Genomic DNA, 13517 nt, shown 5'->3' with positions numbered 1-13517 from the left:
TGAGGTAGTGATGGCACTATCATCATCCTTCTTGGTTACCTGGTATATCTTAGTGGTAGGTGTAGTAGAATGGTTACCTGTATATCTTAGTGATAGGTGTAGTAGAATGTTTACCTGGTATATCTTAGTGGTAGGTGTAGTAGAATGGTTACCTGATATATCTTAGTGGTAGGTGTAGTAGAATGGTGACCTGGTATACAGTGGGGCAAAAAAGTATTTAGTCAGCCACCAATTGTGCAAGTTCTCCCACTTAAAATTATGAGAGAGGCCTGTAATTTTCATCATAGGTACACTTCAACTATGACAGACAAAATGAGAAAATCACATTGTAGGATTTTTTATGAATTTATTTGCAAATTATGGTGGAAAATAAGTATTTGGTCACCTACAAACAAGCAAGATTTCTGGCTCTCACAGACCTGTAACTTCTTCTTTAAGAGGCTCCTCTGTCCTCCACTCGTTACCTGTATTAATGGCACCTGTTTGAACTTGTTATCAGTATAAAAGACACCTGTCCACAACCTCAAACAGTCACACTCCAAACTCCACTATGGCCAAGACCAAAGAGCTGTCAAAGGACACCAGAAACAAAATTGTAGACCTGCACCAGGCTGGGAAGACTGAATCTGCAATAGGTAAGCAGCTTGGTTTGAAGAAATCAACTGTGGAAGCAATTATTAGGAAATGGAAGACATACAAGACCACTGATAATCTCCCTCGATTTGGGGCTCCACGCAAGATCTCACCCCGTGGGGTCAAAATGATCACAAGAACGGTGAGCAAAAATCCCAGAACCACACGGGGGGACCTAGTGAATGACCTGCAGAGAGCTGGGACCAAAGTAACAAAGCCTACCATCAGTAACACACTACGCCGCCAGGGACTCAAATCCTGCAGTGCCAGACGTGTCCCCATGCTTAAGCCAGTACATGTCCAGGCCCGTCTGGAGTTTGCTAGAGAGCATTTGGATGACCCAGAAGAAGATTGGGAGAATGTCATATGGTCAGATGAAACCAAAATAGAACTTTTTGGTAAAAACTCAACTCGTCGTGTTTGGAGGACAAAGAATGCTGAGTTGCATCCAAAGAACACCATACCTACTGTGAAGCATGGGGGTGGAAACATCATGCTTTGGGGCTGTTTTTCTGCAAAGGGGCCAGGACGACTGATCCGTGTAAAGGAAAGAATGAATGGGGCCATGTATCGTGAGATTTTGAGTGAAAACCTCCTTCCATCAGCAAGGGCATTGAAGATGAAACGTGGCTGGGTCTTTCAGCATGACAATGATCCCAAACACACCGCCCGGGCAACGAAGGAGTGGCTTCGTAAGAAGCATTTCAAGGTCCTGGAGTGGCCTAGCCAGTCTCCAGATCTCAACCCCATAGAACATCTTTGGAGGGAGTTGAAAGCCCGTGTTGCCCAGCAACAGCCCCAAAACATCACTGCTCTAGAGGAGATCTTCATGGAGGAATGGGCCAAAATACCAGCAACAGTGTGTGAAAACCTTGTGAAGACTTACAGAAAACGTTTGACCTCTGTCATTGCCAACAAAGGATATATAACAAAGTATTGAGATAAACTTTTGTTATTGACCAAATACTTCTTTTCCACCATAATTTGCAAATAAATTCATTAAAAATCCTACAATATGATTTTCTGGATTTGTTTTCTCATTTTGTCTGTCATAGTTGAAGTGTACCTATGATGAAAATTACAGGCCTCTCTCATCTTTTTAAGTGGAAGAACTTACATAATTGGTGGCTGACTAAATACTTTTTTGCCCCACTGTATCTTAGTGGTAGGTGTAGTAGAATGGTTACCTGGTATATCTTAGTGGTAGGTGTAGTAGAATGGTTACCTGGTATATCTTAGTGGTATGTGTAGTAGAATGGTTACTTGGTATATCTTAGTGGTAGGTGTAGTAGAATGGTTACCTGGTATATCTTAGTGGTAGGTGTAGTAGAATGGTTACCTGGTATATCTTAGTGGTAGGTGTAGTAGAATGGTTACCTGATATATCTTAGTGGTAGGTGTAGTAGAATGGTTACCTGGTATATCTTAGTGGTAGGTGTAGTAGAATGGTTACCTGGTATATCTTAGTGGTAGGTGTAGTAGAATGGTTACCTGGTATGTGTCCGCGGCAGGTATAGTAGAACTCACGGCAGTAGTCCTGGCAGAGGCGTGGCAGGTGGGGCTCCCTGAGGGGGACCTTGTCCGACTCGGGGGAGTGGAACAGCACTTGGGCGTTGGGCGAACAGTGTGCACACTTGATCTCCTCCAGGAGACGGCTGCACTCCGTGTTATTGGTGGAGAAGATCTAGGGGGAGGGACCACACGCAACAAGGAACAATGACTGATTAAAATACGGACTTAGTGAGCATTAATGTTTTACACCTCAACATGGCTTATCATTTTCTGGCATGTCAGCGATATTGTATAATTAAGCAATAAGGCCCGGGAGGTGTTGTATATGGCCAATATACCACGGCTAAGGGCTGTTCTTATGCACGAACGAAGAGTGCCTGGATACAGCCCTTAGCCGTGGTATATTGGCCATATACCACAACCCCCTGAGGTGTCTTATTGCTATTATAAACTGGTTACCAACTTATTCAGATGAGTAAAAATAAATATTTTGTCACAGGTGTGGTATACGGTCTGATATACCATGGCTTTCAGCCAATCAGCATTCAGGGCTCGAACCACCCAGTTAATAATAAACATTATTGTAAGACATGGAGATGATATAACCTAACTTCAATTATCCACTGCTGCAGCTTTATTGATGGTACACGGAAAAATATTCTCCAGAGAAACTAAACCCACACCAAAATTAGACTTGATTACCTTTTAATGTCACTTTTTTAAACCCAGAATACGCGGCACTTTCTGAGAAAGATTATCTTCCTCACAACTTGTTTACCTAAGTGCACAAACAGTTCAATTCAAATTACATGACATATGTTAGGGCGGCTGGGGCCAAAATGGATGGAGCCGAATTAGAGGGTTTGAAGCGTTACTTAGGTCGCTAAACAAAAGTAAACAAGAGATTTAGACCCCAGAAATTAGCAGGGATTATTTACGTAGCAAATTAGGTGTAATAAAACACAACGTAATCTGTCCTGCATCCAGACATGTGTGCTGCTTAGGCAGCAGGCAGGCTGGTAGTGCTTTGCACTGTGTGAGGTCCGTCCGTGTGTAAACACCAATTTAGAGATAGACAGGCACATCATTCAACAAATTAGCAGTCTGTCCTAGTCAATTAGACCTACAGACCTGGGTCCAACATATGGACACCTCCTTCTCTCTCTCTCTCTCTCTCTCTCTCTCTCTCTGTCTCTCTCTCTCTAACTCTCTCTCTCTCTCTCTCAGTTCAACAATAACCTGACTAGGTCTGGAAGTGAAAGCTGTTTCTTAAGGATACGGCCACCCTGCGGTCGTGTTCGAGACCGTTTTGTGACCACAGGTTGAACACAGGCCCTTTGGTTGTTTTATAGCCCCTCAGGACCACGACTAGAGATGGCCAAAGAATGTTTGTTCTACTCCTCTTACCGGGACAGTGTAAAACACGGGTGATTAGGACTTGCCAGAAGCACACACAGAGGTTGATAAACCCGGCTATAAACAAGCAATAAATATACTAATAAACATACTAATAAATATACTCACACTAATACTATACTAATAAAGAGTGCAGAGCAGCTAAAAGCCGTTAGCCTTTAGAAGTGTTGACAGGTCAGCATTAGGCAGGGTAGGCTTAGCTTGGGCTGAAACCTGGTTGTCCATGTCTGTGTGTTTTAACTTACTCTCGGTCTCTAACTGTAGTGGTCAGGTGTGGCTCAGTTGGTAAGAGATTGACGCCAACAACGGCAAGGACGTGGGTTTAATCCCTGCAGTATACATATACTAAAACGTATCCACTCACTGTATTCAAAATCATTTTGGATAACAGTGTCTGCTAAGTGGTAACAGTATATGTTACTATACTAATACTAGTACTAACCCCTCCAAATATATGCGAGTACTACCGCCGTGGGCATGCCTAACCGCCCGCCCTCCTGCTCTAAATTGCCCATTGATTCGGCGTGCCATGGGCTGGCACACAGTCCATGGAGAGGAGCATTTGTGGGCTCTCTGCCATACCCTGTGCCCATATGTTGCTGGGATGGGCTCCAATGTTGCCATCACCACAAACCAGAACAAGAGGACCTTTGTTTGTTGTGTTTAGCAGCAAAATTTCACCACCGACTCGCCACTCAAAAGCAGAGGCTCGATCCCGGTCTGTACAAACGCTATTATAGCATTACTGGGGGAACAGAAATGCAAGGGACCCAAGTCTCCGAAGGTAAAACAACTGACCCACACACGCGCACAACATCCATCTGTGTGACATACCTTGGCATGTGGGGGGAAATGAGTCGTAACACATCAATAACACAAGATTGCCAGTTCACATGGACAGCCCAAATGCAAAATGCATTTCCATAAGCTCCTTTATGGTGGTCGTTGTCCTCCTCGCAGAGACGTGATCACAAAGCCAGACGTGTAAGTAGCTCACTGTAGAGGAGCAGCTGTTACAGGAGGACTCATTTCTTTGATAGGATCGGCACAATGGCTTTTGTCAGAGAAATTGTCGGAACAAACATATCAATGCACAAAGGTCACACTTGAAAACATTTGCTTGTCATTCAATCTTAGACACTGTGGGCTGCACAAGCCTCATAAGGTCTCACCATCAGGAATCACAGGGAGAGAGAGGGAGAGAGAGGGAGAGAGAGAGAGAGACCCCACACATAGGCCCTATAGAGAAAAGAGGCTGTGCTGTAGGCAACACTAAGACTGGTGTTAAAAATCTTCAACAAAACACTTGCCCTTTGGGAATAGGTGTAAGTTAGTGAGGGGTGGGTGTGAGAGGGGGAGTGAAGGACAAATAATACCCTCTCAGCAGCCTTAACACTTGGACAGAGTCGAGGGACTGAATGGGGAGACTGATGTTCTCCAGCTTCACCCATTAGAGAAACTAACAAACACAATGGTGTTGTTGTTATTCTTTTGCCATAAGCAAAAATAGCTCTGTGTGTGGGCAGTGTAGTAGGGAAGAGGAGAAGTCGAGGTTATTTTTGTTCCGTTCAGTGTTTTTCCTCCTATTTGCATGACTTGAGCAAATTAAATGACGCAATATGGCTTTTTGTCACAACACAAAGTGAGATACCACCCAGCCGCATAAGTCGATTAGTTGGGGGCGGTTTACATAAGAATACGACGCATTATACCGTGAACTCCACGTAGCCTATGAAGACTGTGTTAAAGATGTATCCATGCAGTTAAACATGCTATAACAGCTATAACGGGCATCCGCGTAGGCTGTGTACAGTAAACGCGAACATTCTGTGCAGGAACTAATTGGAAAGAAGAAAAACATAATAACATGCAACATTGTTGCAAAATACATTCTAAGTGCGCTGACAAACATGCCACAAGTGCGCATAACTGCCGTGTGGGATGCAAAGAATAACTTAGTATAATTGAACGATAGTCAACGGTGCTGACTCCCTTGGACTGCGCTCGTGTGGTGTTATTTTGTAGCGCGGGGATGAACGTAAAATGTTCTAACATAACCATGGTAACACTGTAACGCTTTTGACAAGCTCGAGACCAACAATCAGGAGGCTTATATCATTTCCCACTTTTAAACAACATAGTTGGCTGATAAATCATGTTCATTTGTTTTTACAGTTTTATGGATTTTCTACATATTTAATGTGACTGGTAAAGAAACGTCAAAAACCGCCTAGAGTAGCAGGACAACGCCAGAATGTGTAAGTAGGCTACGGTTGAATTTTCCCCTCACAGTCCCACCTCCCTCAAATATCGTTCATTCTACTACTGTCAACAACACGTCGAAAAGACACACAACGCAGTACATACATTCCCCGGGGCGTTTGGCTTTAGCCTACAGACAGCTCTCACAATGAAAGAATGCAACGAGCCCAACATACCCTGGCATCACGCCGGTGGACTATCTGATAAGCAGCACGCCTGGTTGGGCAGCATGACACACGAGGGTACAACCTGTGACAAACTTCCCCGCTGCTTGCATCGCTGTCCACTGACAGTTTTCTTTCCCTCTTCTTCAGTCGCTTGGGCATGCTCCCGTCGTAACATCTCCTTCTCCTCGGGCTTATTTCCCCCTTCTCGCCAAATTTGGAATCCCCACATTCCCAAACGTTGACTGCAATAGCCAACACGAGTACAAATTTCAAATGCCTCATATTGAAAAAACGTAGGAACCAAAATTTATGAGAGAAATCACTGTTGAAAGCAACGGTGCAAACCTACAAAATACTATATTCTCTATATTTATATATGCTGTATCACAGGTAAACGATTATAATAATTTAGTTTAATAAAGGTATACGCATAAAGTAATCAGAATTAAATATTTGCTAGAGAAAAAAATGTTATTTAAAATAAATTAATGGTAGTGCTGGTTATGCTGGCATACCCCAGAAATACACATTTTTCTCTCGTAAAGAAAACAAAGCAAAGGATAAGAAAGCTCTGAGAATTGCAGTAAGCTTCACTTGTGTCCTTCCTTCTGATTTAAAATCCGTTTCAGCACAGTGCATTGGGTCAAAAAAGTAAGCACAAAATTGTCTCTCACTAGATCCTCAGAGCGCTCACATGTTTCCCCTAGCTCTTTCCTCCTTCTTTTTAACCAGCGCGCGAGAAGAGGAGCGAGCACAGTGACGTAAGACAGCACGAGTGCGCGCACTTGGCTGTACGCTACTGTGGAACGGAACGATGAATACCTGGCTGTCAGCACTGGACGGGCTGTCGTCAGTGATAGCCTACAGAAGAATTGAAGAGGTGAGATTGAGAAGTCAAGTGCACTTGAGAATACATTCTAGAAGTGATTCTTTCTAGGATTGTAAAGTCTATTACATATGTCATTTCAGGTGTATTCTGCATCCCCTATCTATAGCACTTACTTGATTCTATATTTTGGGAATGTGATCTACATAATGGCAAGCATTAGCCAACACTAGGTTACATATCTTAATGTAAAAGTAAACACACCAATTCTCTGAAACATTAACATACACTATTTGTGTTTGTATTTATTATGGATCCCTCTTCCTGGGGTCCAACAAAATTAAGGCAGATTATACAATACATTTAAAAAAATTACAATACATTCACAGATTTCACAACACACCATGTGCCCTCAGGCCCCTACTCCACCACTACCACATATCTACAACACACCGTGTGCCCTCAGGCCCCTACTCCACCACTACCACATATCTACAACACACCGTGTGCCCTCAGGCCCCTACTCCACCACTACCACATATCTACAGTACTAAATCCATGTGTACATGTGTGTATAGTGCATATGTTATCGTGTGTGTGTGTGTGTGTGTGTGTGTGTGTGTGTGTGTGTGTGTGTGTGTGTGTGTGTGTGTGTGTGTGTGTGTGTGTGTGTGTGTGTGTGTGTGTGTGTGTGTGTATGCATATGTCTGTGCCTATATTTGTGTTGCTTCACAGTCCCCGGTGTTCCATAAGGTGTATTATTATCTGTTTTTTAAGTCTAATTTTACTGCTTGCATTAATTACTTGATGTGGAATAGAGTTCCATGTAGTCATGGCTCTATGTCGCACTGTGCGTCTCCCATAGTCTATTCTGGACTCTGGGACTGTGAAGAGACCACTTGCGGCATGTCTTGTGGGGTATGCATGGGTGTCCGAGCTGTGCATCAGTAGTTCAAACAGTAGCACCAGTAGTCCTTCACTTTGAGCCAGAAGAGATTGACATGCATGTTATTAAAATTATCTCTCAGTTTGCATTCAAGGGTCAGCCGTGCTGCCCTGTTCTGAGCCAATTGCAATTTTCCCTTTTTGTGGCACCTGACCACACGACTGAACAGTAGTCCAGATGTGACAAAACCAGAGCCTGTAGGACTTGCCTTGTTGATAATGCTGTTAAGAAGGTAGAGCAGCGCTTTATTATGGACATACTTCTTCCCATCTTAGCTACTGTTGTATCAATATATTTTGACCATGAAAGTTTACAATCCAGGGTAACTCCAAGCAGTTTAGTCACCTCAAATTACTACATTTTCACATTATTTATTACAAGATTTAGGTTTAGGGTTTAGTGAATAATTTGTTCCAAATACAATGCTTTTAGTTTTAGAAATATTTAGGACTGTCACGAATTCTCCCGAAGTCGAAGCCTCTGCTTGTTCGGGCGGTGCACGGCAGTCGACGTCACCGGTCTTCTAGCCATCATTGATCCATTTTTAATTTTCCATTGGTTTTGTCTTGTCTTCCTACACACCTGGTTTCAATCCCATTCATTACCTGTTGTGTATTTAACCCTCTGTTTCCCCCCATGTCTTTGTCAGAGATTGTTTGTATTTCAGTGTTGTATATATTTTGTATTGGTGTGCGACGGGTCCTCGTACCCATTCATAGTGGAGGTGGATGCATCCGAAGCTGGGATAGGAGCAGTGCTCTCTCAGTGTTCGGGTACCCACTGAAGCTTTGCCCCTGTGCCTTCTTTTCGAAGAAGCTCAGCCCAGCGGAGCGAAACTATGATGTGGGGGACCGGGAGCTATTAGCTGTCGTAAAAGCCTTGAAGGCGTGGAGACATTGGCTTGAGGGGGCTAAAGACCCTTTTCTCATCTGGACTGACCATCGCAATCTGGAGTACATCCGGGAGGCGAGGAGACTGAATCCTTGTCAGGCAAGGTGGGCCATGTTTTTCACTCGTTTTGTGTTTACCCTCTCTTACAGACCAGGCTCCCAGAACGTTAAGGCAGACGCATTGTCCCGGCTGTATGACACAGAGGAGCGGTCCATGGATCCCACTCCCAGCTTCTTGCCGGTAGTGTGGGAGCTGGACGCGGACATTGAGCGGGCGTCACGTGCAGAGCCCTCTCCCCCTCTGTGTCCAGATGGGCGTCTGTACGTTCCGTCTGCTGTCCCCGATCGTTTGATCTATTGGGCCCACACGTCACCGTCCTCTGGTCATCCTGGGATAGGTCGGACAATGCGGTGTCTTGATGGGAGGTACTGGTGGCCCACTTTAGCTAAGGACGTGAGGATTTATGTTTCCTCCTGCTCAGTGTGCGCCCAGTGCAAGGCTACTAGACACCTGCCTAGAGGTAAGTTTACAACCCTTACCGGTTCCACAACGGCCGTGGTCGCACCTGTAGGTGGATTTTTTAACAAATCTTCCACCTTCACAGGGTAACACCACGATCCTGGTCGTTGTGGATAATTTTTCTAAGTCCTGTCGTCTCCTCCCTTTGCCCGGTCTCCCTACGGCCTTACAAACTGCAGAAGCCCTGTTTACACACGTTTTCCGGCACTATGGGGTGCCTGAGGATATAGTGTCTGATCGGGGTTCACATCAATGGTCTGGAAGGCGTTCATAGAACGTCTTGGGGTCTCGGTCAGTCTTACCTCAGGTTTTCACCCCGAGAGTAATGGGCAGGTGGAGAGTTAACCAGGAGGTGGGTAGGTTTCTGCGGTCTTATTGCCAGGACCTGCCGGAGGAGTGGGCGAAGTTCGTGCCCTGGGCAGAGATGGCCCAGAACTCGCTACGCCACTCCTCCACTAACCTTTCTCCCTTTCAATGTGTATTAGGGTATCAGCCGGTTCTGGCTCCTTGGCATCAGAGTCAGACCGAGGCTCCTGCGGTGGACAATTGGTTCCGGCATGCGGAGGAAACCTGGGAGGCCGCCCACGTCCACCTTCAGGGCGCGATACTGCGCCAGAAAGTTGGAGCAGACCGTCACCGCAGTGAGGCCCCGGTGTTCGCCCCAGAGGACAGGGTATGGCTCTCGACCCGAAACCTGCCCCTCCGCCTGCCCTGCCGGAAGCTGGGTCCGCGGTTTGTGGGGCCGTTTAAAGTCCTGAGGAGAGTGAACGAGGTATGTTATAGGTTACAGCTACCCACTAATTACCGTATTAACCCCTCGTTCCATGTGTCTCTCCGGTGGTGGCTGGCCCGCTCCAGGAGACTGAAGTGCGTGATGTTCCTCCGCCCCCTCTACACATCGACGGCGTACTCCGTTCGATCCATCTTGGATTCGAGACGTCGGGCGAGGGTCCTTCAGTACCTCGTGGACTGGGAGGGGTACGGTCCGGAGGAGAGATGCTGGCTTCCGGTGGAGGACGTAATTGATCCTTCCATGTCGCAAGAAATCCACCGTCTCCATCCGGATCGCCCTGCACCTTACCCTCCGGAAGTTGAAGCCTCTCCTTGTTTGCGGTGCTCCGCGGTCGACGTCACCGGTCTTCTAGCCATCATTGATCTATTTTTCATTTTCCATTGGTTTTGTCTTCCTACACACCTGGTTTCAATCCCATTAATTTCCCCTCATGTCTTTGTCAGAGATTGTTTGTATTTCAGTGTTGTATATATTTTGAATTGGTGAGCGACGGGTCCTCGTACCCATTTTTGTTATTTTGTTACATTTAGTGTTTGGAGTATGTTTCGTTCATTGTTATTAAATAACTACATTTCACTCAGTTTGATTCTCCTGCGCCTGACTTCCCTGCCACCTATACACACAACTCTGTCAAGGACTAATTTATTCCTTGCCACCCACTCTGAAACTAACTGCAACTCTTTGTTGCAGTCATTTCAGTCGCTGTAGTAGCTGACATGTATAGTGTTGAGTCATCCGCATACATAGACACACCTGCTTTACCCAAAGCCAGTGGCATGTCATTAGTAAAGATTTTTTTAAGTAAATAGGCCTAGACAGCTGCCCTGGGGAATTCCTGATTCTACCTGGATTATGTTGGAGAGGCTTCCATTAAAGAACACCCTCTGTGTCCTTTTAGACAGGTAACTCTTTATACACAAAATAGCAGCGGGTGTTAAGCCATTGTAACCGATGTGAAATGGCTGGCTAGTTAGCGGGGTGCGCGATAATAGCATTTCAATCGGTGACATCACTCTGAGACCTTGAAGTTGTTGTTCCCCTTGCTCTGCAAGGGCCGCGGCTTTTGAGGAGCGATGTGTAACGATGCTTCATGGGAGGCAGTTGTTGATGTGTGCAGACGGTCTCTGGTTCGAGCCCAGGTAGGGGCATGGAGAGGGACGGAAGCTAAACTGTTACATTGATGCTGTTGACCCGGATCAGTGGTTGCTGCAGAAAAGGAGGTCAAAAGGGGGATGAGTGTAACCGATGTGAAATGGCTAGCTAGTTAGCGGGGTGCGCACTAATAGCGTTTCAATCGGTGACGTCACTCGCTCTGAGACCTTGAAGTAGTTGTTCCCCTTGCTATGCAAGCGCCGCAGCTTTTGTGGAGCGATGGGTAACGATGCTTCGAGGGTGGCTGTTGCTTATGTGTGCAGAGGGTCCCTGGTTCGAGCCCAGGTAGAGGCAAGGAGAGGGACGGAAGCAATACTGTTACACCATAACACATACGTTTTTCCAGCAGCAAACTATGATCGATAATGTCAAAAGCTGCACTAAAGTCTAACAAAACAGCCCCCCACAACCCTACGTCTGTAATTAAAGGTATTGCTGTTCCTCTGAAGACCACTGATAAGACAAAGCCAAACCCAGGACAAATCCTCTTTCATTCGCCTCTCTCTTCAGAGAGATTACACGATAGCAATCCGAAAGGCAAGGGGAATGTCCTGTGGCAATTACTACAAAAAAAACAGTGGAAACACACAGAGGAGCTGGAAATCACTTCCAGTACCACACCTGTTCTTCTTTGGGGGTCCGGCAGACAGGCCGGCACTGACCAGAGCCCAATAGGCTGCTTATCTACACGAATCTAGAGCGATCCAGAGGAATCCAGCCTGATTTGACTGTGGGGCAATTATGGAAATGACTCTGTGTTGCTATGACCCGAGCAAGAGCCCCTGCCTGCCAGATTTGACCTGAAGAATTACCGTCTATCCTTCCCTGCATTCTGAAGCTGTCCTCGCAGCATTACTTTGTGTTACCCCACTGAACATTTTTTGGAACCAAGTTTAGCTGTGGCTTACAGTGTGGTACCGTACACAGTAATAGAAAGTGGACTAGCTGGCTGAGACTGGGGGGGTTGGCGTGTTGTAGAAGAAGAAGAAGAAGAAGCACCACAGCAGGTCTGAGAACAGCAGAATGACATCCAGCCGCATTGTTGAACAGCGTGAAAACATGTGGGATGCAGCTGTGGGACGCCGGGGCTACGTGTAGAGAGGCAGTAGAGAGAGAATCACAGGGTAGGGAGGGGAAGACAGACCACAGCTATAAGTTAACAATGTGTCCCGGTGGGGCAAGGGGCTTGGATCTACACATACAAACAGCCATGTTCAACTATCTTGTTATTTTGTTGTTGTGATGCCTCCCACCCTAACATCTTAGTATATCTATCTGAAGGCCTGTCGCCCTACCATTTTATTTGGGCATTTTTATTGTTCAGAGGGCTTTTATGTACTTACAAAATATTTTTAAACTGGAAGAACTTGTCCGAATTTGTGTTTTTTGAGACTGATTCCCTGACCTGTCAATGTTTTTAATTTGCTGTTTTATGATTTTGTTATACTCTTGTGAATTCTATGTTTTTTTTTACTAGATTACCTATAGTTTTTCATGTTGTCTGTCTGTAATTGTTTTATGACTTGGTGCAGCCTATCTTGGCCAAGACTTTCTTGAAAAATATAATTCTAATCTCAATGAGCCCTTCCTGGTTAAATAAAGGTTCAATCAAATCAAATGTAAAAAATAAAGCTGTTTTAACTTATAGTTTTGAGGTGAAACCATAAGCGGGAACAACTTGGGAATACCATAGTCAAGAAAACCCCAGTCTAATGCAGTTCGTATTGCTTGTGTTTTTATGTTTAGATTAAATGGGAAAGATTCATTTGATTTAAGTTCAACATTTATTCATAAACAAAATATTGACCCATGAGAAAGCAGGGTCAGTTGGGAAATTCTCATCCGCTTTGTCTCATTCAGCATGTGATCCGCAGATGGACGGAGGTAGGAATAGAACATCCCATCAGGTTACGGATATGGTCCTCCTCCTCCTCCTCCTCCTCCTACTCCTCCTCCTCCTCTTCCTCCTCCTCCTCCACCTCCTCCTCCACCTCCTCCTCCTCCTCCTCCACCTCCCCCCGCCTCCTCCTTCTCCTCCTCCTCCTCCACCCCCCCCCCCTCCTTCTCCTTTTCCTCCTCTTCATCTTCCTCCTCCTCCTCCTCCTCCTCCTCCTCCTCCTCCTCCTCCTCCTCTTCCTATTCCTCCTCCACCTCCTCCTCCTCCTCCTCCTCCACCTCCTCCTCCACCTCCCCCGCCTCCTCCTCCTCCTCCACCTCCCCCTCCTCCTTCTCCTCCTCCTCCTCTTCATCTTCCTCCTCCTCCTCTTCCTCCTCCTCCTCCACCTCCTCCTCCACCCTCCTCCTTCTCCTCCTCCTCCTCCTCCTCTTCCTATTCCTCCTCCTCCTCCTCTTCATCTTCCTCCTCCTCCTCCTCCTCTTCCTATTCCTCCTCCTCCATCT

At 45.8% G+C, this 13517-nt stretch overlaps 1 protein-coding gene across 1 annotated transcript in view; it reads right to left on the bottom strand.

Moving 5' to 3' along the window:
- The window catches only part of LOC115118633 (hedgehog-interacting protein-like), a 50832-nt gene extending 44130 nt beyond the window's left edge, over positions 1 to 6702 (bottom strand). The window contains exons 1-2 of the mRNA XM_065024912.1: positions 6000 to 6702; positions 2125 to 2317 (exon numbers count right to left, since the gene is read on the bottom strand). Of these exons, the coding sequence (XP_064880984.1) occupies positions 2125 to 2317; positions 6000 to 6272 (466 nt within the window). The 5' untranslated portion in view covers positions 6273 to 6702. The remainder of the gene's footprint in view (positions 1 to 2124; positions 2318 to 5999) is intronic.
- Positions 6703 to 13517: the final 6815 nt, after the last annotated feature.

The sequence above is a fragment of the Oncorhynchus nerka genome, linkage group LG11 (assembly GCF_034236695.1).
Source record: "Oncorhynchus nerka isolate Pitt River linkage group LG11, Oner_Uvic_2.0, whole genome shotgun sequence".
In the NCBI taxonomy this organism is placed as follows: Eukaryota; Metazoa; Chordata; class Actinopteri; order Salmoniformes; family Salmonidae; genus Oncorhynchus; species Oncorhynchus nerka.
Note: the sequence above shows the minus strand (reverse complement) of the source record. Positions and strands in the feature narration are given on the sequence as shown.